Raw genomic sequence first — 24,938 nt, 5'->3', positions numbered from 1 at the left:
AAAAACACTTTAGGTTGACCACAGAGAAAACTGAACCATTACCATCTCTGTAACGGGAGTACAGACCACAACGATGATTAGAGAATATAATTAGGGTTGCTTGTATAGAGGGTGATAGAGGCCTGTGAGGAAATGAGGCCAGCACCCTAGTCAAGGTAGTTTGGGACCCACACTAGGGACTAGGAGTAATGGAAGGAATGGTAGGAATAGAAAGGGATGGAAAAAGAATTATTGGTGCATGGAAGGAGTGGGAGAGAAAAAAGGAAATGAAAAGAAGAACGACAGCCCCCAAACTGTGTGCAATCTTGACACTCCTGGTCTTCTCCATTGATAGTGGTTATTGATACTGATAACTTGAGATGAACCAACTTTTGTCCAGGGCTTTCCAAAGCATTATCTTCAGGGTCTTTCTCAACTTGGGGCTGCTTAGCACCAAGATGCTGGAGTGCAGACAGATACCGGCATAGGTCACCACTTCCCAGGCCCAGTGCCACTGATTCTGCAGGGTTGTGATATGCATAGAAACAATAATCAGGGACAGAAAATATGATGTGTAGAAGATGAGGAAGAAACCAAGTGACCTCAGGGCCATGATGTGAGCCTGGGTGCTGGAACCGCCTTGGTTGGGTCTGTGGTTCCTCATCTGCTGAAAGTGCTGGTGCAGTGAGAACATGAGCAAAAGTGTGGACACCAGGAACAAGAGGAAGGGAATGGACAACAAGAGCACTTCATTAGGCAGAAAAAAATGGCAATAGATGGTCTGTATTCTTTCAACCAGGGTGCTGTTTCCATGGGAGCTCTGGGAGGCACTCATCTGCACAAGAATGCTATTCCCAGTGGCTACTGCAATGATTGTGACACCAGATGTGATCAGGGAGCCCAGAAGCAGCCTGGGCACTGACTGAGAAATCCTCCACTTCAGCCAGTAGAAGATAGGATGTGAGAAGGAAGAGATCTTCACAAAGTAGAAGACAGCAAGCAAGGCAGTGAGCCAGAAAGTGATAGCGTTGATGAAGCCCCAGGAAATGTTGAAATAGTAAGCTTTGAAACAAAAATCAAAGAAGCCAAGGAAGTTGTTCAGGAGGGCCATCCCATGCAGGCAGAACCGGGAGGCAGCCAGGCAGGCCACAATCATGTCACCTGATGGCAGTGTGTGGCATCGCATCCATTCCCTGCCCAGCACAGCAACCATAAAGCCATTCTGCAACATTGCAGCCAACGACTCCAGGAAAAATATGACAATGAAGATCAATGTGAGTGAGGAGGGCATCTTCTCCAAGGAACTTCTCAGATTCAGTTCCCACTCTGAGGTTCTGAGACACACCCACAGGGAAAAACAGCCTCTGTGGCCAAGCCACCCTGTTGAGGCCAGAGATGCAGAAAGCTCTCTCCCTGAATTCAAGCAAAAGCCTAGCTACCAACATATACCTCCAGTCCCCTAGGATATGAAAACAGGATTCCTGTGATCTCCCTTGCCATGCAAATCACTCCCAGCTCAATGATGCACTGTCTTTATTTGCATAAATGTATTTGCCTGTTCTTTATCAGAGCCAGATGCAGTGAAATTTTAACAAAATAGAGGCTCCAGGGGTGAGTGAAAATACCTATACTTTACACTTTATTTCTAACTGTACTATTTCTTTCCTACTCTAACTTTAATAATGACCCTATCCTTAATACCAGCATAGTTCTTCAAAGAACAGTCTAATTCTGATGGAATCAGGCTGAAGGCTAAACAGCACAGCTCCAATGGAACAACCTAACGCTGAAAGAATTAGGCAAAAGGCTGAAAGCACAGTTCCGCTAGAACAGCCTAATTCCAAAGGAGTTAGGCCAAAGGTTAAACAGCACAGCTCCAGTAGAACAGCCTGATTCCAAAGGAATTGGGCCAAAGGCTGAATGGAATCCTCTGGAATCAGACCTAAATCTGAGCAACCAGTTCCCATGAAACAACATGATTTAGAAGAGTCAGGTGGAAGAGCCAACTGAGTAATTGCAACTAAAACATGGCCTTGACCAGAAAAAGATGAAGTCTTAAAATTGAACCTGAATACTGCCCAGAGAGCCTCAAAGACAAAGAGGGTGAAAGATACAGGAGAAAGACTTACGCTTAAACCCCAGGGTTGGAGACAAAAGCAGAAAGTTCAATGGACTCTTCTGTGGGTACCATATTTGTTTGTGCACTAGCCTTGGAGTCACTGGGAGTCTTTTCTGAATCCCTGTGTAAGCCGTGAAAATGTTGATCTTAAATAGACAGCCACTTATTTCTCTGACAAAAATGCATTTATTCAGGATCAGCAAAGAATTGCAAATTTGGGGTCTACAACCATGGTGACCACAAGCAAGTCTGGAGTAACAAGGGGAGGAGAAACTTTTACAGAGAGAAAGTAGAAGTTGCTAGAACTATTGTAAACAGATTCCAGTGGAAGAGACTGGGATTTTGAAGTGTAGTCGCTTTTCATTGGCTGGGCTGTGAGTGTCCCTAATTGGCTGAGCTGTTGCTAGGCAGGAAGAGAAAGTCTTTCTCTTTCCTGTTGGGCTTTCCTATGGACACAGGGCATGAAAGCTCCCCATTCTGGCCTCAAGACTCTGATTTAAGGAGGTTTCTGTTGATTATCTTTCACAAGTTTGAGGGGAAGGTTTCTCCTGGATCTCAAGCTCCACTCTCCTTGAGTTTCGAGCTCTTCAGGCTTTATTCAGAACCTGTCCTTTCTGTTAGAGGCTTTCTCCCTTTTTGCAATTACTCATTTTGTCTTTGGCATGATTCCTTTTGGAACAGGACTGTTCATACTGCACTACGCTGTTCAGTCTTTGGCCTGACTTCTTTCAAATCAGGCTGTTCCTATTGGAATGGTGCTAGACTATAGTCTGGTTCCTTTAGAACCAGACTGTTCCTACTGGAACTGTGCTGGTCTTTGGTTTGATTCCTGTTGAAACCAGGCTTTCCTATTGGAGTTGTGCTGGTATTTGGCCTACAGACTATTTCAAAATTTTCCTTTTGTTCTAGAGAATGACCTCTGAGAAATGAGATCCCAGTCATCTAAATAGTTAAGAGTGCTGAACCCCATTTGGAGACTCTGGCTAGTTTTATGTTTAAAAATCATGGTCCACCTTCATGCACCTTGCTGACTAAGTGAACCAACTTAACCAAAAGTAATTTAGAACACCAATGGGCACAATAGGGAACATTTGAACTCCTGAAACTTAATTTTCTTAAAACCAAATTGGATAGCCACAGCTCTGAAATTGCCAAAACTGAATGGAACAACTCTTTCTATCGGTATTTTGGGGCTTCCAAATGTTTCTAGGAGTGTAAAATTGCCTCTCTGCAAAATAAAATTTTAAGATTAACTGAGGCAAGTAAACAATTAAAGAAACAAAAAATGATTTCCAAAGTATCTCTTTCCCCTCCCCCACCCCCTTTGTCTCCAGACCTGCATCAGCCACCTAAGCACCACCTTGTGCTTACATCCTGAATCCAGCGCCAACTTGCTCCTTCCCTTCTATTCTGCCTACACCTACTCTATACCCTCAGATTCCTCATTCTAATTATTTCAATAACTTCCCTTTTTCCGTAAGCCTCTCCCTGCTTCTTCCTCCACTGAATCATTCAGAAGCTCTTAAGTCTTCTGAGGATCCAAACAAACCTAAAATCTCTTACATTCCCTGATTGAATTACCAGACATAGTTAGAGTTTTCTAAAGTAACTGAGGGTTCTCATAGGTTTACCGAAGAATTTGATATAGTTATACAAACATACCAATCTGGTTTTTCAGACCTATATCAGTTAGTCCACCTGCTTGTTGGTGAGGGTCAAGCCAAACATTGGATGAAACTTGCCCAATGGGAAAAGAGTGAAAGGGATTTAGAAAAACAAATCCCTAATTTTTGCCAAGAGGCTAAATCACTTGAGGGGAAACTCCACCAAGCAATTACAGTAGCTTTTCCTAAGCCTATTGATTGGAAGAAAATTCAACCTTATGCACAAAAGCCTGATGAACTTGCTCATGACTATTATAATTGCCTTCAGATTGTTTTCAAACAAAATATTGCTCTTCTTTCAGATGTTACATCCAGTTGGGTGGGTTTTAACTCTGTGTTTATTAACAGGCTGAACTGAGACCTTTCCCTTTTAGTTGAAAGGACGAGGGTGGAATGGGAAACTGTGTCTACTCCAGATTTAGTTAATTTGGCAAATCAGCTCGCTCACACCCTAGGTGAGTTACCTGTAAAAAAGACCACCAAAATTCTTAATCTTCAACACTATACACAAAAGCAAAAACCTCCTAGTTTCTGCTATTATTGCAAAGAATCAGAACATTGGAAAACAGATTGTTACAAACTTATGTGTTTCAGGTGCCTTCATCCTTATAACCAGCCTTTCTGATGTCCCCCTAATTCCCAATGATGTGACTCTGAGGAACTACAGGGGCTCTTCCCATTCCTTCCTCTTTTTTTTTTTTTTCTTTTTTGGTGAGGAAGAGTCCCCTGAGCTAACATCCATTGCCAATCCTCCTCTGTTTTTGCTTGAGGAAGATTAGCCCTGAGCTAACATCTCTACCAATTTCCTCTATTTTTTTATATGTGGGACACTGCCACCCATGGCTTCTGGCTGGAGTACATCCACTCCTGGGATCTTAACCCACAAACCCAGGCCGCTGAACTGGAGTGTGCTGAAATTTTAACCACTTGTCCACGGGGCCGGCCCCCCATTCCCTGATCTTAATTGGCTCAGAGAATCAGCTCTCCAGATTGCAGACGAATCTTTCTCTGTCCTTATTGCCACTGGAGACACACTCTTGGTGCTCAACCCCATTACTGTAAAGCAGCCCCTGCCTCAGAGCGCTACAACAGTTCTAATAGTGGGGTTTTCTAATAAACCTCAAAGGTTTCTGTCTCTAAACCTATTCCCTTTTGTTTAGGCCCTTTGAGAGATACCCACCCTTTTTTCCTTAGTTCTTCCGCCCAATTCATTTATTAGGTTGAGACTTCTTAGAAAAGTATCATGCTGTTATCTCTTTCTCCAAAAGGAGGAAATAATTCTAAAATTTGACAGTAACAATCAAAATAGACAATCCAGTAGATTGTATGACCCTTCAACATCCTTTATTTTGCTCCATCACTGCAGGAAATAGAGCTGATTCTGGAGAAGCTGATCGTTTGTCTGTGGTGAATCAGCTACTATCCTCCTCATGGGTGAAATCTCCAACTCATATTGACAAAATTCACAGTGCACCTCCCATCAAGGTTCAAATAGATCCCTCAAAATCTCTCCCCAAAATTAATCAATACCCTATAAATAAGGAAGCCCTTTAAGGTATAAAGCCCATAATGAAAGATTACAAGGCTCAGGACCTCATTACCCACTGCACCAGTCCCTGTAAAACTCCTATTTTACCTATGAGAAAACTCAAAAGCCCAGGGTGGTGGTTTGTCCAAGACCTTTAAGGAATAAACAACATTTTTATCTCTCAACACATTGCAGTTCTTAACCCTCATACACTGCTAACATCCATTCCCAACTGAAAGCAAATTCTTTACTGTAATTGATTTATGCAGTGCATTCTTTAGCATTCCCATTGATGAAACTAGCCAATACATAATCGCTGCCACTTGGGAAGGAAAACAATTCACCCAGCCAGTAATGCTTTATGGTTTTACTGAGGGTCCTTCTTATTACAAATTCTGAAGGCTGATCTGGGTGATATAAGTTTCCTAGGAGCTCTCCTTTGTTAAAATATGTACAGGATTTGCTTCTTTGCTCTCTCTCCTAAGCTTCTTCACAGGAAGACAGCATCCACTTGCTAAAGCTTTAGCCTTAAAGGGACACAAGTTCACTGAGGAAAAATTGCCATTTACCCAAACCCAGATTCAATATTTAGGGCTTCTTATATCAGAGCAAGGGCTACATCTATATCCAGATAGGCTTCATGGTGTCCTAATTTTCCCAAAACTCAAAACTAAGCATCAATTGCGAGGTTTTCTCAGGTTAGCTGGTTATTGTTGAAATTGGATTCCAAATTTCACTCTTATGGCCAAACTTTTGTATGTTTTACTAAAGAACAACAACCCCGACCCAATTTTATGAAAAGAACAAGACAACATAGCCTTTAAAGCCTTAAAGGAGAGTGTGGTGAACCCATCTGCTTTGAGCATCCCAATCATCAGCTTCCCTTTTGCCTTTTTGTATATGAAAAGGAAGGGAATGCCCTTGGGGTACTCATCCCCAAAAATGGGGACCACCATTGACCCATGTGGCATTACAGCCAGCAACTGTACCCTGTGGTATGAGGCTACCCCCTTGCCTTAGACCCATTACTGCCACTCCCCTTTTGGTTAAACCCAACAAGAAAATAGTTGATGGTCCCCTTTAACCATCTCTGTACCTCATGGTACATTGGCAAATATTGTGATGGATATGTGACATTGGCAAATATTGTGATGGATATGTGATATCAACACCCTTTGATGGAATTGAAATGGCACCCTTGCCTTTGACTACTACAGCTCAACAAGTCAAATTACACACACTCACATGGGCCTGCACCATAGCCAATGGCAAAACTGCCAACATTTATACTAGTAATAGATACACTTTTGAAGTGGCTTACAATTTTGGAATGTTGTGGAAGCAACACGGCTTTCTTACAGCAGAGGTAAAATTAAAAATGCTTCTTATGTTCATGAAGTACTGGATGTTATCATTTTACCTGCTGCTTTAGCTGTTACTAAGATCCCAGGGCATTCTAAACCAGATTCTCTGGAAGCTAAAGGAAGTGACCTTGCTGACACTTCCACAAGGAATGCGCTCTTCAGGGAACCAACAACAGCCAAACCTCTGTCATGGTCCAAAGGGATATTTCCCCAAATGATAACTTAGAAAAACTAGCTGGAAAAGCCCAAAAATTGGCCTCAGAAAAGGAGAAACCAGGTTTGAAAGTCAATAATTGTTGCTTTCATAAAAACAGAAAGCTCTGGGGGCCAGCCCAGTGGTGTAATGGTTAAGTCTGTGTGCTCTGCTTTTGTGGCCCGGAGTTCACAGGTTCAGATCCCCCGGGTGTGAACCGATGCACCACTTGTCAGGTCATGCTGTGGTGGTGTCTCATATACAGTAGAGGAAGATGGGCATGGATGTTAGCTCAGGGCTAATCTTCCTCACAGAAAAAAATAAAGGAGAGAGAGAAAGCTCTGGTTTGGACAAAATAACAACCCAGGCCTTCCTAAAGACTCTAAAATTCCCACTCCTAACCACTGTACATGCATTAAACCATCGGTTCACTGACAAGATGATAGCATTTGTGAATCAATATTGATGGGGAAATATTAATAAGGCTGCAAAAAGCACCAACCTCACTTGTCCCACCTATCAAAAATACAATCCAGGGAAGCCTGTTCTCACTGCCACCAGACACTTTAAATTGCGTAATGGGGCATTTGAAGCTTGGCAAATGGGTTTCCTAAAGTTGCTCCCATCTCACATATTTAAATGTTTCGGTCATGGTCTGTATGTTTTCTCACTGGACTGAAACCTTCCATTGTAGACAGGGGTCTGCCTCTTTTGTGGCTAAAGTCCTTTTGGAAAAGATGTTCCCCACCTGGGGAACCCCTCTCAAACTTCATAGTGATCAAGGAACCCATTTTACCCCTGAAGAGCTCCAACAAGTCTATACCATTTGGCCAGTTTTACAACACTTTCACTGTGCTTACCAATCTCATTTCCTTGGTTTACTTGAATGCACTAATATTGATGTTAAGACTCGGTAAAATTTGTAAATGCCCTCCAAATACCTTGGCCCAAAGCATTTTGGTTGGTCTTTCTAGATCTCAGAGCCACTCCTTTTGGAACATATAAACTCTCACCCTTTGAGATGGTCACAGGATGCCCAATGCACCTGCTCCTTGCTTCTTTTGATCTGCAGCTGATAAAAGGAGATATGGTTCTGTGGGAGATCAAGATTTGGCCATCCTAAAATATATCTCTTTACCTTGATTGTTTTCTCTGAGGGACATTTGACCTCCCCCACTAACTGCCTAAAGAATTTGACATGGTGGCTCCTTCTTGGAACAGATCTGTCATGATGGCTGTAAAGATAATGTAGGATAAATGTTACAATAGAAAAGGCACCAACAAGCCCATCTTATCAGAAGTTCTGTCTCTCTGGCCACATTCTCTGGATGGCCCTGCGAGGAGTTGCCAGACAATCATTTACATTTATAAGGGAAATCTCCATTTGTAAAGGTATCTCCCTCTCTGTTTTGGGAAGAGGAGGGGATGGCCTCATTTCTAGAGGCTTATCAATGTGGAAGGTGAGGCCTTAAATCTGCATAATAACCTTACTCTTGTTTACTGTGCTTTAGTGGTAATCTCCTGTAACTGACTCCCCCCACCCCCAACACACTCCTTTGTCGTTGGCTGAACATGGTATTTAAGACGAGAATTTCTGCTATTGTGTTGAGAAACGCAGCGTCCCTGCTTTCTCCCATGTATACATGTTATTAAACTTGGTATTATTTTCTCCTGCTAACCTGTCTTGTTAATTATTTGGCCATAAGAACCTTAAGGGAAAGGACAGAGGGAGATTCTCCCTCTTCCCCCTACACTTCAATATTGTTAACACCTAAGTGTTTCTATTGAAAACAACCATGTTCTAGTAGAATAATCTTTTCACAGTATACTCCAGGAAGACAAAGACTTTAAGTTCATACCTTGCAACCTGAAGACTGTGTATATTGGAAAAGATATCTTCAGAAAGACTCTCTTCAACTTCACCAGAAAGGCCTCTATCAAATGCTGCTAACTAACACTTGTGCTGCCAAACACCAGGAAATAGACTCTTGGATTCATGTGACACATCTAAAGAAAGCACCAAATGCTGACTGGACATGCACACCACCTGGTAACCTGAAGGTAAAGATTTTCCAGAATAGAAGCAGATGACATCTGATGACACAGCTTTTCCAAGATGTCCAGACCAGGTCTTTTAGAAAGATAGAGACTTAAATGGGAAATGCCTGAGAGATCTCCCTCCTACCCTTCCTTGTTACACAAATGTGACTTCAACAGTTTTCCAATGTGTTCACTTTCCCACTGCCATGGGACACGACACCCAGGAAAGGTCCTTTCTGGCATTGAGGGACAAAAGGCCACAAAATCTGGAAAAAACTGTCTCTTGATCAGTGATGCTTTCAGAGAAAGATCTTGAACAAAAGGGTAAAATGTGAAAATTAATAAATGGAAATCATATTTAAAATGGAGTTGGGAGGCCAGAGGAGAGAACTCTCACACACTGAAGGAAGTAAATTATATTAAAAATTTAAAAGTTAATACCTTAGAGACAGGCACCTCCACACCCTAAAGATTCCTGGTATAAGGGGGAACGTTTATCCATCCTGACTGACTCTATTCATGGAAGACTCACCCTAAACTGTTCGAGGAAAATTGAGAACAAGAGAGTGCTCCAGAGGGATAAGTTTGGGCGGGTCAGGGTGGAGGGGGTCCAGATGGGGACGCATGTGTGTAACCTGATAATTGCTTCGCGCCATAGCAATTCGCGCCATAAAATGTAACTGTTTAAATGTTTTAAATTAGCCAATCATGTAAGACCGCGCCAACCTTTTCCCGCTTTATGCTTCCGAATCCTATAAAAGAGCTTGCCCCTTAAGGTTCGGGGTCGACCCCTCTGTCTCCTGCGAGAGATACGTGTCGACCCAGAGCTCCGCTTAATAAACCTCTTGCATTTGCATCAAGCTCGGTCTCCTGTGTCTGTGGGTCCGCGCCTTCCCGAGACTGGAGTTGGGTTTCCTTTTTGGGATCCTACATTTGGGGGCTTGTCCGGGATCTGCGCGGTCACCCCAGACTCCGAAGACCCCTTGGAGGTAAGCCTGAGTGACTGGGTGTGTGAGTGTGTGCGGCGCCGCGAAGCATTGTTTTGGTCTGTATCTGGGCAGCCGCCGCTTCGGGCCGTGAGGACCGAGCGGCTGCAGTGGCAGACGTGCTGGGAACTGCAGGCTGCAACCCTGGGGGACGCCCCAAGGGACAAGGGGAGTCAGGAAAGCCTGACCACCCCCTTTCAGGTGGAAAAAGAAACGGCACTCTTTTTCCCAGGGAGGACACGAAAACCCCTCCCGTCTGAAACCGCCTTCGGTTGGCTTGTAGAGACACCAACCGGGCAAGGTTGTTTATGTTTTGGTGTGTTTTTGGTGTTCATTGTTCTGTTTTTGTTCGTTACGTGGACCTCATTTGACGGGATGGGACAGACTATGACAACCCCCCTCTCTTTGACCTTAGACCACTGGACTGAAGTGAGAGCGAGAGCGCACGATTTGTCGGTAGAAATAAAAAAAGGGCGTTGGCGGGCTTTTTGCACTTCTGAGTGGCCCACCCTCAATGTGGGTTGGCCCCCTGAGGGAACGTTTAATCTAACTGTTATTCTCGCGGTGAGGGCTATTGTTTTCCAGGAGAGACCGGGGTCCCATCCTGACCAACAACCATATATTACAGTGTGGCAGGATCTGGTGCAGAACCCACTCCCATGGGTTAAGCCATGGGTAAAAGCAGAAAAACTAAGCCCCCGAGTCCTGGCACTGCAGGATGCGGAGACACGGCAAAAACCGAGATCAACTCGAACAGCGGAGTCGGAGACCCCCCCCGGGGTCTACCCTGAGATTGAGCTTCCCCCCGAGTGGCCCCCTTTCTCGCCTCCCCCTTACCCCTCCCCCGCTCCAGGATCGCAATCAGGACGGAGGGCGACTGGCTCAGGTCCCTCCGCTGGAACCCGAAGCCACCGCGGAGCTACTCTGGACGGGCCTGATACCACGGTGGCGCTCCTGCTAAGAGAATACGGAGCTCCTGCGGGACCCAACCAGCTGTCACCCTTCCAATACTGGCCTTTCTCTTCCTCAGACCTGTATAACTGGAAAAATAACCATCCCCCCTTTTCAGAAAACCCCGCCGGATTAACCGCCCTGATAGAGTCCCTAATGTTTTCCCATCAGCCCACTTGGGATGACTGTCAACAGCTCTTACAGGCGCTCTTCACCACGGAGGAGAGAGAAAGAATCACACAGGAAGCAAGAAAGAACATCCGAGGCACCAACGGGCAGCCGGCAACGATAGCTGAGGCGGAAGAAGGGTTTCCGCACAACCGACCCAACTGGGACTATAACACGGCTGAAGGTAGGGAGTCGCTGTCCGCTTACCGCCGGGCTCTAGTGGCGGGTCTCCGGGGAGCCGCAAGGCGGCCCACCAATTTGGCTAAGGTAAGAGAGATTCAGCAAGGACCCACTGAACCCCCCTCCGTTTTTCTAGAACGATTGATAGAGGCTTACCGCAGGTACATGCCCTTTGATCCGTCCTCGGAAGGGCAGAAGGCCTCTGTCATTATGGCCTTTATTGGACAGTCAGCCCCAGATATAAAGAGGAGATTGCAAAGGCTAGAGGGGCTGCAAGACTACGACCTGCGGGACGTAATAAAGGAGGCTGAAAAGGTGTTTCATAAAAGGGAGAGTGAAGAGGAAAAGCGAGAGAGAGAGAGAAGAGAGGCTGAGGAGAGGGAAGACAGGAGAGACAGGAGACGAGAAAAAAAACTAACTAAAATACTGGCCGCAGTGATAAAAGCGACAGGGCCAGATCACAGACAGTCAGGGAACCTGGGCAACACCCCACGACCAGGCTCACGCAGACGGCAACCCTTGGACAAGGACCAATGTGCCTATTGTAAGGAGAGAAGACACTGGGCAAGGGAATGCCCCAAAAAAAGGGCCACACCCAAGGTGTTGTCTTTAGGAGAGGACGAAGAATAGCGGGGACGGGGCTCGGGCCCCCTCCCCGAGCTTAGGGTAACCCTAACTGTTGAGGGGACCCCTATGAGTTTTCTGATTGATACTGGGGCTGAATATTCAGTACTGAAGCAACCTTTGGGGAAATTAAAAACTAAAGGACTCTGGTTGTTGGAGCCACTGGGCAGAAACAATACTCATGGACTACTTCCCGGACAGTGGACTTGGGGAAAGGAAGGGTGTCCCATTCCTTCCTAGTGATTCCTGAATGCCCGACCCCGTTGCTAGGTCGAGACCTTTTAACCAAACTGAAAGCTCAAATAGATTTTGCTCAACCTCGGCCTACAGTATCCTGGTCCGCACCTACCACCATGATATTGGCCCTGGAGCTAGAGGAAGAATATCGGCTCCATCAGCAGCCTAAGCCTAGAGCTCGGCTCAATACCGATAAGTGGCTGATCGAATTTCCAACGGCATGGGCTGAAACCGGGGGACTAGGGACGGCTACGAGAATTCCCCCAGTCGTGATAGATCTTAAGGCCGGAGCCCTCCCGATAAGGGTGCGTCAATACCCAATAAGCAAAGAGGCCAGAGAAGGAATCCGCCCCCATATCCAGAGGCTGCTCCAACAAGGAATCCTGGTTCCTTGCCAGTCTCCTTGGAACACCCCCCTCCTGCCTGTAAAAAAACCTGGAACTAATGATTATAGGCCGGTCCAGGATTTGAGAGAGGTAAATAAGAGAGTGCAGGATTTACACCCTACCGTGCCAAACCCATATAACCTACTCAGCTCCCTCCCCCCATCACGAAAATAGTACACTGTCTTGGACCTGAAAGATGCATTCTTCTGTCTACGGCTTCACCCAAAAAGCCAATTACTTTTTGCTTTCGAGTGGCGCGACCCTGATATGGGGATCGTTGGACAACAGACTTGGATGAGACTGCCTCAAGGGTTTAAAAACTCCCCTACCCTGTTTGATGAAGCCCTCCACAGGGACTTGACTGATTATAGGGTTAAAAACCCTCAAGTGACTCTTTTACAGTATGTAGATGATCTACTATTGGCGGCGGAAACCCCGGGAGACTGTGAAGAAGGGACCAAGCGCCTCCTGGCCAAGTTGGGTGAGTTGGGATACCGGGCGTCGAAAAATAAGGCACAGTTGTGCCAGGAAAAAGTAGTCTACTTAGGCTACACACTAAAGGACGGCCAAAGGTGGTTAACCGACGCACGGAAAAAGACTGTGACCCAGATTCCGGCCCCAACCTCCGCTCATCAGGTAAGGGAATTCCTGGGGACAGCCGGCTTCTGCCGATTGTGGATCCCTGAGTTTGCTACCCTGGCTGCTCCACTGTACCCATTGACTAAGGAAAGTGGGAACTTTGTCTGGACTTTAGAGCACCAGAAGGCTTTTGAGACTCTAAAACGGGCATTATTAGAGGCACCCGCGTTGGCCCTACCAGACTTGACCAAGCCCTTCACCTTGTATGTAGATGAAAAAAAGAGAATCGCCCGGGGAGTCCTAACTCAAGCCCTTGGGCCCTGGAAGCGCCCAGTCGCATATCTATCAAAAAAACTGGATCCGGTAGCCAGTGGATGGCCCTCCTGCTTAAGGGCGATCGCCGCCACTGCCCAGCTGGTGAAAGATGCAGATAAGTTAACTCTAGGCCAACAGATAACCGTAGTAGCCCCCCATGCCTTAGAAAGCATTATCAGACAGCCTCCAGATCGATGGATGACTAACGCCTGGATGACTCACTACCAAAGTCTGCTCCTAACTGAGAGAATTACCTTTGCCCCACCGGCCATCTTAAACCCGGCCACACTACTGCCCGAAGCGGATGATGAAATACCTGTTCACCAAAGCGGCGACATCCTGGCATCAGAAACGGGGACCCGACCCGATCTGCCGGATAAGCCATGGGCTGGGGCCCCTAATTGGTACACTGACGGCAGCAGCTTTATGGCAGAAGGTAAGAGGATGGCTGGGGCTGCTGTGGTAGATGGGAAAAAGACTCTGTGGGCAAGCAGCTTGCCGGAAGGGACTTCTGCACAAAAGGCTGAGCTTATCGCCCTGACACAGGCGTTAAGGTTAGCTGAGAATAAGACTGTGAATATATACACGGACAGCCGGTATGCCTTTGCTACTGCCCATGTTCATGGGGCTATTTATAAACAAAGAGGGCTGCTTACCTCGGCTGGAAAAGATATCAAAAATAAAAAAGAGATTCTGGGCCTCCTAGAGGCTATACATTTGCCTAAAAAGGTGGCAATCATCCATTGCCCAGGTCATCAGAAAGGCACCGACCCCATAGCTCAAGGGAACCGCTTAGCAGATTTGGAAGCCAAGCGGGCGGCACTAGGACCTATGGTCCTGACTCTCCAGGGAGCTAAGGTCAACAAAACTGTCTCCGGTGGGGAACTAACTAAAGAAGAGAAAGACCTTTCCGTTGCAGAAGGGCGAGAATATCTATCACATCTACACCGGCTAACCCACTTGAGCCCTCAGAAACTAATTAAAATTATTGAGGCCTCCCCGTACCAGGTACCAGATTTGAGAAAGGCGGCTGAAGAAATTTATAAGGATTGTAGAGCTTGCGCTCTCACAAATGCTGCAGTTACCAAATACCGCACTGGACATAGACTCCGGGGAGACAGGCCCGGAACCTTTTGGGAGATAGACTTTACTGAAATCAAACCGGCCCGGTATGGAAATAAATATCTTCTAGTATTTGTAGATACCTTCTCAGGATGGGTAGAGGCTTTCCCCACCCGAAAAGAGACTGCCTCTGTAGTAGCCAAGAAGATATTGGAAGAAATCCTCCCGAGATTCGGGATCCCAAAGGTAATTAGATTTGACAATGGTCCTGCATTCGTTGCCCAGGTAAGTCAGGGACTGGCCAGTCAACTGGGGATCAATTGGAAATTACATTGTGCTTATAGACCCCAGAGCTCAGCCCAGGTAGAAAGGATGAATAGAACAATTAAAGAGACCCTAACTAAATTGTCCATAGAGACCGGTGGTGATGACTGGACAGCCCTCCTGCCCTTTGCCCTGTTCCGCGCCCGGAACACCCCACAAGGGCCCTTAAAACTTACACCCTTTGAGATCCTCTATGGAACTCCTCCCCCTTTGGCACAAATAGAGATACATGACCCTGACATTATACCTTCTATACCTTTGTCAGCCCGCTTGAAAGCACTTGAGGCCGTCAGGCGCGACATCTGGAACCAGCTAAAAGAGGCCTACCAGCCTGGTGATCTGCTCATCCCGCACCAATTCCAGGTTGGGGACTCTGTCCTTGTGAGACGACATCGGACGAGGTCATTAGAGCCACGTTGGAAGGGGCCCTACGTGGTGCTCCTCACTACGCCCACAGCAGTCAAGGTGGACGGTATAACCTCTTGGGTTCACGCCACACACGTAAAGAAGGCACCCCAGAATGCTGCAGATCTCTGGAAGGTGGAAAAGACTGATAACCCTCTTAAGCTGCGTTTGCGTCATGGGAACGGCGAGCAGATCGTCCAATCCTAATCCCCACGCACCTCAACTGCTCACATGGCAGGTCGTCTCCCAGGTAGGAGATATAACCTGGTCAATCCAAAAAACTGCTCCCCCTTGGACATGGTGGCCAGACTTATACCCTGACCTTTGTAAACTAGCTATTGGTGCTCCGGACGGGGAGGTATGGGCCTTAGAAAGGCTCGACGGGGGGGCCACACCCCTCGGGACCCCTAAGTCGTCGAGATGGGTCGGAGGGTGCGGCGGCCCCGGTCGCCGGACTAAACTACAGGCAGTGCCCTTTTACGTGTGCCCCGGTTACCACAGACCTCGTTCAATTAACTCCTGGTGCGGGGGCAAAGAAGACTTCTACTGTAAGAACTGGGGATGTGAAACCAGTGGGACTACTTATTGGAAACCCTCCTCTTCTTGGGATTTAATCAGGGTTAGAGCAAACTACAGCCACCAGATAAGTCAGTGGACATGGAAGGGAGGGCGAACAACTAATTGGGGCCCAGAATGCAATACCTGGTGCCACCCCTTAACCATTCAGTTCACAGGGAAAGGAAAAACAATTAAAACCTGGATCGGGAATGGTCATTCATGGGGAATAAGATTATACAAAAAAAGGTTTGATGATGGCCTGACCTTCTCTATTAGATTAAAAATAGAACCCCCAGCCAGCAGACCAATAGGGCCAAACGGGATCCTAGCTGATCGGAGGCCCCCTCCGTCCCAAAAATCCCCCGCCAGCAGACCGATAAGGTTAAATAGCCCCAAACCCCCCCAGGCAAAATCCATAACCCTAAATGGGACCATAGATATGGTCACCAGATCTGCTCTGCGACCACCATCTACGCCACCTCCCGCAGTACCTACTGAGCAAAGATGGCACAGACTGTTTAACTTAGTACGGGGAGCTTACTACGCCTTAAATGGCTCCAAGCCTGAAATGACTGAAACATGCTGGCTATGCCTAGCGGTCAGCCCCCCTTATTATGAAGGAATTGCCACCATGGGGGTCTATAATAACACCACAGACCACACGACTTGTCTTTGGGGCAAAGAAGGGCGGCTAACCCTAACGGATGTGTCGGGGACCGATTCAGGACTATGCTTAGAAAAAATTCCCCCGGGCTACCAGGCTCTATGTAATAAGACTGAGGTCAGCCTTCCGACCACACCTGGTTATTTTCTGATACCAGGGCCCAATAGGTGGTGGGCTTGCTCCACAAGCCTGACCCCCTGCATCTCAACTGGCGCATTTAATTCGTCACAGGATTTTTGCGTGCTTGTGCAGTTGGTGCCTAGAATTTATTATCATACTGCCAATAGTTTCGAGGATGAATTTGACCAGAGATCCAGATTATGGAAAAGAGAACCAGTATCCCTCACCCTGGCTGTACTCCTGGGACTGGGAGTTGCCGCGGGCGTAGGGACTGGCACTACGGCCTTAGTCACAGGAAAAAGGGGATTAACTGCCTTGAGCAATGCTATAGATGAAGACCTCAGGACTTTAGAACAGTCCATCTCTAAATTAGAAGAGTCCCTCACCTCCCTGTCTGAAGTAGTGCTCCAGAATAGAAGAGGATTAGACCTGCTGTTTTTAAGAGAGGGAGGACTTTGTGCGGCCCTTAAAGAAGACTGCTGTTTCTATGCAGATCACACAGGGGTAGTCCGAGATTCAATGCAAAGATTAAAGAAAAGATTAGACATGAGGCAGCAAAGCAGGGAGGCGCAACAGAGCTGGTTTAAATCCTGGTTCACTAAGTCCCCCTGGATGACGACCTTACTATCCTCCCTAGCAGGACCCTTGCTGATTCTTTGTCTACTTTTGGTCTTCGGACCGTGTGTTTTCAATAGAATTACTGCTTTCATAAGAAAAAGAGTCAATGCAGTGCATGCTATGATGCTCCAACGCCATTACCAAGCTCTCCCACGCAATGAGCCACTGATAGTAGACACCGAAAACTAAGTTCTAAGATTAGAACTAGGGACAAAAGAAGAAGTGGGGAATGAAGGAAGTAAATTATATTAAAAATTTAAAAGTTAATACCTTAGAGACAGGCACCTCCACACCCTAAAGATTCCTGGTATAAGGGGGAACGTTTATCGATCCTGACTGACTCTATTCATAGAAGACTCGCCCTAAACTGTTCGGGGAAAATTGAGAACAAGAGAGTGCTCCAGAGGGATAAGTTTGGGCGGGTCGGGGTGGAGGGGGTCCAGATGGGGACGCATGTGTGTAACCTGATAATTGCTTCGCGCCATAGCAATTCGCGCCATAAAATGTAACTGTTTAAATGTTTTAAATTAGCCAATCATGTAAGACCGCGCCAACCTTTTCCCGCTTTATGCTTCCAAATCCTATAAAAGAGCTTGCCCCTTAAGGTTCGGGGTCGACCCCTCTGTCTCCTGCGAGAGATACGTGTCGACCCGGAGCTCCGCTTAATAAACCTCTTGCATTTGCATCAAGCTCGGTCTCCTGTGTCTGTGGGTCCGCGCCTTCCCGAGACTGGAGTTGGGTTTCCTTTTTGGGATCCTACACACGTACCACTCAAGAAACATGATTAACCCCAACAAGAACAGACATACCTTGTATTTCCAACAGACAGGGACACTACTTGTTACCCCAGCAGAAGAAAGGAAGAAATTCCTCCTTATCCAACAAGGGCTCAGCCAATGAGAGGCTGCCGTAACTTAGCCAAAGAAGACCCACTATACTTTGAACTCCCAGTCTCCTCCAATGGGCCCTATGATTACAGCAGACCCTCCCAACTTCATAAAAGAAGATTTCTTTCCTTTGTTTTCTCTGGAATTGTGTGCAATTTGCCATAGAGTGCATGTCCCAAATTGCAATTCTTTGCCATTCCTGAATAAACTCATTCTGTTGATAATGACTGGATGTTTGTTTTAGCTCAACACTATGTACTCTTTTTCTGGAGCTACTGGAGAATATACTCCTCCAGGACTAGAGATGAAGTCATCACCATACCATGATGAAGGAATACATGGCGTACAGACAATACAAGATCCACAATGAAGCAGAGGCAAGGGTTACAAGGACCACTGTAAAGGCAGATCTCTGGATGAAAGGAGGGGCACCAAGTATGGAGACAAGTCCAGATTGGAGGAGGACAAGAGGATTCAGGAGAGACTTTCTCAGGCAAATAAAATCTTAGATTATCAGAAGTGTCCAAAATTATTGAGAAAGTTATAGACCATTAATGAAGAGTTTGAGAGCAAAAGCAAACAAAACAAGGCAATTATTAGGCAACAGTAAACAAAAGTTTGTACAAGAAAGAAAATATAATTGTTTAATACATGGTTCCAACATGAATAGCATTTACATTGTCAATATAAGAAAACTTGTTTCTCTACTCACACTTCTGACACTAAATGGGTGTGGGATTTTCTCACATCACCCAATCTTCCTACTCTTGAGACAATTGTATGTAGAATTCAATTCTGACCCTCACTACTCTAAGTTAGTGCAGATACACAGGTTGACAGCTCAGTACCACAAGACTGCCTCCCACTTCAGATGACAGTGGCAAGTCCCAGGTTGTCACTTGTTCTTCTGACCAACCAGCTATATATTGTGGGTTCCCACACTCCCTCCGCAGGCTCAAAAAATTGCTATAACAGCTCACAGAACTCAGAGAAACAATTTACTTATGTTTACTGCTTTCTTATGAAGGATTCAGATGAACAGCCAGATAAAGAGGTTCATAGGGCAAGATCCAGAAGGAGATTCTATCCCTGTGGAGTTTGGGTTCCACTTCTGCCATATGGATGTGTCACCAACCCAGAAGCTCTCTGAACCCACTTGTTTAGGGTTTTTATGGAGGCTTCACTGTGTAGGTGTGATTGATTAAATCATTGACCACTGGTCTTTAACTCAGTCTCCAACCCCTTCTCCACTCTTCAGATGTTGGTAGTTGGGCTGAAAGTTGCAGCTTTCAAATCACACCTTCTCTTTCTAGTGTAGTAGCCCTCATGCTGAAGCTAAGGCCCCCAGCCACCATTCGTCTCATTTGCATACAAAAAGACATGCCTATCACCAGAGATTATAAGTGTTTTAGAAACTCTTGTGTCAGGAACTGGGGTCAAACACCATATATTAGCACAAAAAATTCTCCTTGCACCCCAATCACTCAGGAAATTACAAGCACTTTAGGAGTTCTCATTTAGTGCTTTAGTGATCTTCTTCCAAGTGAAAAACTCCTCACCCTGTAAGGTCCTCTCTGCTCTTCTCTTCCTCTCTCCTCTTACCATAGCTCAGCCTCTATCCAGCATTGTAACATAGATTTTTAGGCCTCAGCTTCCCAGAATGTTGGACAACTTACCATAGATGCAGTTATTTAGTAAAGTCTATGTAATCTCTATGCTGTTCTTTTATTTATTACTCCTATTTTGACTAGCTCCAACATATAAATCTCTCTTAACCATGTCTGATGCTTTTCCCAACCTCTTCTAGTCTCTAGGTCTCCATACATTTTTATGGCAAAATCCATTAGCAAAAAAAATTATGAATATGCACGTAACCATATGCATATTTATTTGTTTTAATTATATGCATGTACCACTTTGCTAATACATTACGTACATCATAAACATATACCAAAAAATAGGAGTTAAAAAAATGAAATAAAAATAAATGGAAATTGAAGTTGCCAACTTTTCCTACTACATCCAATGGATCACTTTGCACACACTCTGGGATACAAACACCACAATTTTGAGACCACCTTCTGAGACATCAGCATCCAGGGACCACTGGTTGAATGGACAGGAAAAGTAGAATTATCAAATTTAAGAACTGCAGCCAATTACCTGTTTTTATTCTCTACCTTCTGTTGTCCAAAGCCTAGAAGCATTTCTATATCAGACAATTCCTGTAAACTCATGAAATCATGGACGGGACCTATAGAGGCACAAAACTCATATCTGCCTTCAGCCTTCTATGGGATCAAACTGAAAAAGGTCCATGGGTGGAATCAGTCTTAAGCAGACTTAAGCAGGGTAGAAAAGAAGGAAATGGCAAAGAATGGCATAGAAAGGAAGAAAGGAAGTTCCAAGTGGGCCAAACAACCACAGGCTGGAGAGAGGAATGTGAGGGGAGATGGAAAGAAGCTTTACTAAGCTGAAGTAGAGAGACTTAGCAGAGAGCAGAGCAGTGAGAGGAGGACAGTTGACGGCACACAGTGTGTGGCGTGGGACAATCTATGCTACTATTACAAGAAAGCACTTGAGTTGACCACAGAGAAAACTGACAAATATTACACATCTCTGGAAAAGGAGTACAGAGCACAGTGATGCTTGGGGAATATTATTAGTGTTTCTCATATAGAGGGTTAGTGAATCCTGTGAGGAAATGAGGCCACCAACCCAGCCCAATGTGGTTTGGATCCAGACTAAGGACTAGGAGCGGTGTAGGAAATGGTAGGAACAGAGGGAGATGGAAAAAGAATTAATGGGGCATGGAATGAGTGGGAGAGAAAGAAGGAGATGAAAAGAGAGGACAGCACCCAAACCTTATACATTCTTGGCACTCAAGGGCTTGTCTGTTGACACTGATTTTTGATATTGATACTTGTGGTGACCCATCTTTTGCCCAGGGCTTTCCAAAGGATTGTCTTCAGGTCCTTTCTCAGATTGGGGCTGCTTAGCATCAGGATTCTGGAGTGCAGACAGATGCCTGCATAGGCCACCACTTCCCAGGCCCAGTGCCACTGATCCCACAGGGTTGTGATTTTATTAACAGCAATAAACAGGGACAGAAAATGTAATGGGTAGAAGACAAGGAAGAAGGCAAATGACTTCAGGGCCATAGTGTGAGGCTGGGTGCTGAGATTATATGGGCCAGGTCTGTGGACCCTCATCTACCCCAAGTGCCGGGGCAGTGAGAACTTAAGAAAGAGAGTAGGCACTAGGAAAAGGAGGAAGGGAATCAACATTACAAGCACTATATTAGACAGAAAAAATTGCCAGTGTAGGTCTATATTCTATCAGCCAGAATGCAGTTTCCATGGGAACTCTGGGAGGCAATCATCTGCACAAGAATGCTATGCCCAGCAGCTGATTAGATGACTGTCATACCAGATATGATCAGGGAGCCCAGCAGCAGCCAGGGCACTGACCCAGAAATCCTCCACTTCAGCCAGTAGAATATGGGATGAAAGAAGGATGAAATATTCACACAGTAGAAGATAGCAAGCCAGGCAGTAAGCCAGAAAGTGATAGTGTTGATAAAGTCCCAGGGGATGTTAAAATAGGATGTTTAGAATAAAAATTAAAGGAGCCCATGTGGTGTCTCTGAAGCAGGCAGAATGGCGAGGTGGCCAGGCAGGCCACAGTCATGTCACCTGCGGCAGTGTGCGGCATTGCACCCACTCCTTGCCCAGCACAGCAACTATAAAGCCATTCTGCAACATTGCACCCAACGACTCCAGGAAAAAGATGACTGTGAAGATCAACGTGGGTGAGGAGGGCATCTTCTCTAGAGAGGCTCTGCACAGACTCAACTCCTACTCTGAGTGCTAGGACACATCCACAGGGAAAAACAGCCTCTGTGGCCAAGCCACCATGATGAGACCAGAGATACAAAAACTTCTCTCTCTGGATTCATGCAGAAGCCTAGCTACCCAGAAAATGCTTCCAGTTCCCCAGAATTTGAAAACAGGATTCTATTCTTGCCACGCAAATCACTTCCAGCTCAATGACACCCTGTCTCTATTTGCATAATTTGTATTTGCTTGTTTTTTATCACAGTTAGATGCATTGAAACTTTAACAAAATAGAGGCTCCAGGAGTGGTTGAAATACCCATATTTTTCCCTTTATTTCTTACTGTACTATTTCTTTCCTACTCTTCTTTAAAAGATGCCCTTATCCTTGCTTCCTACCTCTAACCACAAACTTCCTTGACCCTTCATGACCCAGGTAAATACTTTATTCAGTATCCTGTACACATTATATTAGGACCCTCTCCTGAATGGGTAGAGTAAGAAGTCATTCATAAGCACAAGTCCTGGAAGAACTAAGAAAAGGCTCCCTTTTCTTCTCCAATGACCTCTCATCATGCCTAAAATTTCACTGCCAGGCTCCATCTTCAAGTTCCAGGAGTCTCTAGTTAAAAATGTGAATTTCTCAATATGTTAACTTCAAAGCTGTTGGCCATTGACACCGTAGTCTCAATGTGCTGGGCAAACCAAAATTAATCCTTTCCTAAGAAGGCTCTGAGGAAATGACAAAGAGCAGAAATGTCATAAGGAGAAGAAGAGAAATTGGGAGATCAGATACAGAGCAGACCTCACAGCAGGAACCAGGCAAGCAAGAGTCCATGGCATGACAAGATGAGCTCAGAACAAAGCTCAGGACAAGCCCACAGGGAGGGACTGCTGTATGCAGGAGGAGCCACAACCTATAACAATGTTTAAGAGGGTAACGACCAACCTGTTAGAACACATTGCCATTTATAAAATAAATTCATACATCTTACATTTTGCTTACACCACAAACCACACAAAGTGACACTGGTTCAGATCAGCCAACCCAGGGAACCATGAGGAAAGATACAACTAAGGTGGGTTTACTAGGCAGGAATGCCTGTGAACATGAAAAAAAAAAACGAAAAACAACAGGATAAAAAGAGAAGAGAGAGAAGAGGGTAGAAGAAAACAGAGTTGGAGAAGCAGAGGAGAGAGTCCGCTCTTCAAACGACAAAGATCCTGGAATCAGGCTCCTCTCCTATGACCTCTCATGGATCATGGCCTTGCCTCCCACTTTACATGATCTCACTCAAGATTCCACAGGTGAGAGGTCTATGTGTGAAACAGTAAAGAGAAATAAAAACTAGGTTTAACATTTATAGTGGAGACCTCAGGAAAAAGAGGTTCAGCTACCCTTCAAATATGGCATTTGCTTAAGAGCTGCTTTATTTTTCTCAAAAGATTATCAGAGAGCAAATAATCCAATCTAGTCAATAGTTTCCCAACAGAACTACAGTGACTTGGTTTAGTTCTTTGCATGTTTTCCTCTGGCGTCTTCTTGAAGACAGCAGCAATGAGTGGCTTCTGCGTGTTTCACAACATTTTGGTTCTTCTCAGAATCCTTTGGCCAAAGGCCAGCTTCATATGTCATCAAGAAGCTAGTTGAGGCCACAGCACACACGCCCTGGTGTGGTCACATGTAACTGAGTATCCCTGTCTGCTCACAGGCAACCTTCATACGACTTGCACCATCATCACAGCATACAGTTTGCCAGAAACAGTCTTTCCTGGGACTTTTCCTTTTCTACAGTTGACAGCTCTACAAAGACAATGTTTTCTTCTCTTTCAGTACTCTTCTAGAAGAATGTTGAAAGAGTACGCATCCTCAGGCGCCTGTTCATCCATCTCTCAATGCTCCACTAGATATGTCTTGCAGAGATCCTGTGTCCCATTCATAGTCTGCCTCCAAAAGAGGCCACAGCAGGACAATGCTGTTGGCTGTTTTTCAGAATCCTTCCAATAGGCAACCGGAATCAGAAAACTAGGTGTTTTTCACAAGAGTTGGATCATGTTTCTCTTTTCTAAAGGTGTCCCATGCTTGCAAATGAAGCTGATGAATCCTTTTCTATAGCACAATTGGCAACATGCTTTTTACATGATGCCTGAGTCCTCTGTGAAATGATACTAGTGTCAAACAAATAAGAGCAGAAGGTCAGAATGCAAGTGAATGATTCTGAAGAGATCTACTTATGCTTCCTTCATTTTGGTTCTCTACAGTAGTAAAGGAATTTTTCAGCTTTTGTTCATTAGTTTGTTTTTCTTGTTTTATTTTTTCTTATTACATTCAAAAAGACATTGAGTTTTCTTAGAGATACAAAAATACAAAATTTATTTGGCAGAATTTGTACATTTTGGTGTCCATTCTTCACTGAACCTTTGAGGAATCAGCAGTGTGGGAATACTTACACATTTTTCCATGTGGTAACTGATGGTCTGTGCCAGGGAAAGGTGTAGGGGGAAGGAAATAATAATGTTTTTAATGGCTAGACTGCACATAAATATTAAATGAAAACATGCAGAAATGAAATAATGATTTCACATAGAATAAGCTCTAAATATTTTTCTGATTCACAAACCTCCTCTTGCTCCTATATTCAGGGAAATAATTTTGGATAAAACATTGGATCTAATAGCAATCCAATATAAAATAGAATTAAGCTTTCTGAAAGTAAATTTGGAAGTTTTAAACATCCTTAGTTTTCAAAGTATGTAAACACAGTTAACTATTGTTTAAAATTCAGGTAAATTTGCACACTCTTCTTTCAAATGAAAAATAGTATTTTAAAGTTATTTTTACAATTATGATGTTAGCCTGCCAGGAGTTCCAGATTTCAATTGCATTTCAATGCAACAAATCTTTTGATACTTCTTTCTCTATCTGGCACCATTCAAGCAGTTGGAAGCAATAAAATTAATCTCTTAAGCAATAAATCAATGCTGCTTCCATAATACCATAAATGTCACTCAAATGTCTAACGTCTACTGGAGAGACAAATCATGTTCAGCTTCTAAATCAGTGGATGACAAAGCACGCCTTCCAGGAGACTCTCATAGTAGGAAAGGAGCAAAAGGAGAACTGAGAAAGTAGAATCACTCATGCCCTCTTC

General features: G+C 45.0%; 2 protein-coding genes across 2 annotated transcripts; one reads left to right on the top strand and one right to left on the bottom strand.

The window, feature by feature from the left end:
* Positions 1-337: 337 nt before the first annotated feature.
* On the bottom strand, positions 338-1,270 carry LOC101398434 (taste receptor type 2 member 134-like). Its single transcript, XM_004430805.1, has one exon. The coding sequence runs from the start codon at positions 1,268-1,270 to the stop codon at positions 338-340; it is 933 nt and encodes a 310-aa protein (XP_004430862.1).
* A 9,321-nt stretch (positions 1,271-10,591) lies between these two features.
* Positions 10,592-15,464, top strand: LOC147918301 (uncharacterized). The gene is given in 4 exon segments (XM_087434564.1): positions 10,592-10,634; positions 10,904-11,944; positions 11,947-13,749; positions 14,965-15,464. Coding segments are annotated over 4 exon segments (3,234 nt in total). The 3' UTR covers positions 15,312-15,464.
* Positions 15,465-24,938: the final 9,474 nt, after the last annotated feature.

Source organism: Ceratotherium simum, chromosome 1 (assembly GCF_057802395.1).
Source record: "Ceratotherium simum simum isolate JZ-2026a chromosome 1, ASM5780239v1, whole genome shotgun sequence".
NCBI lineage: Eukaryota > Metazoa > Chordata > Mammalia > Perissodactyla > Rhinocerotidae > Ceratotherium > Ceratotherium simum.
The sequence above is the reverse complement of the archived record's forward strand: the minus strand, read 5'-3'. Positions and strand labels throughout refer to the sequence as shown.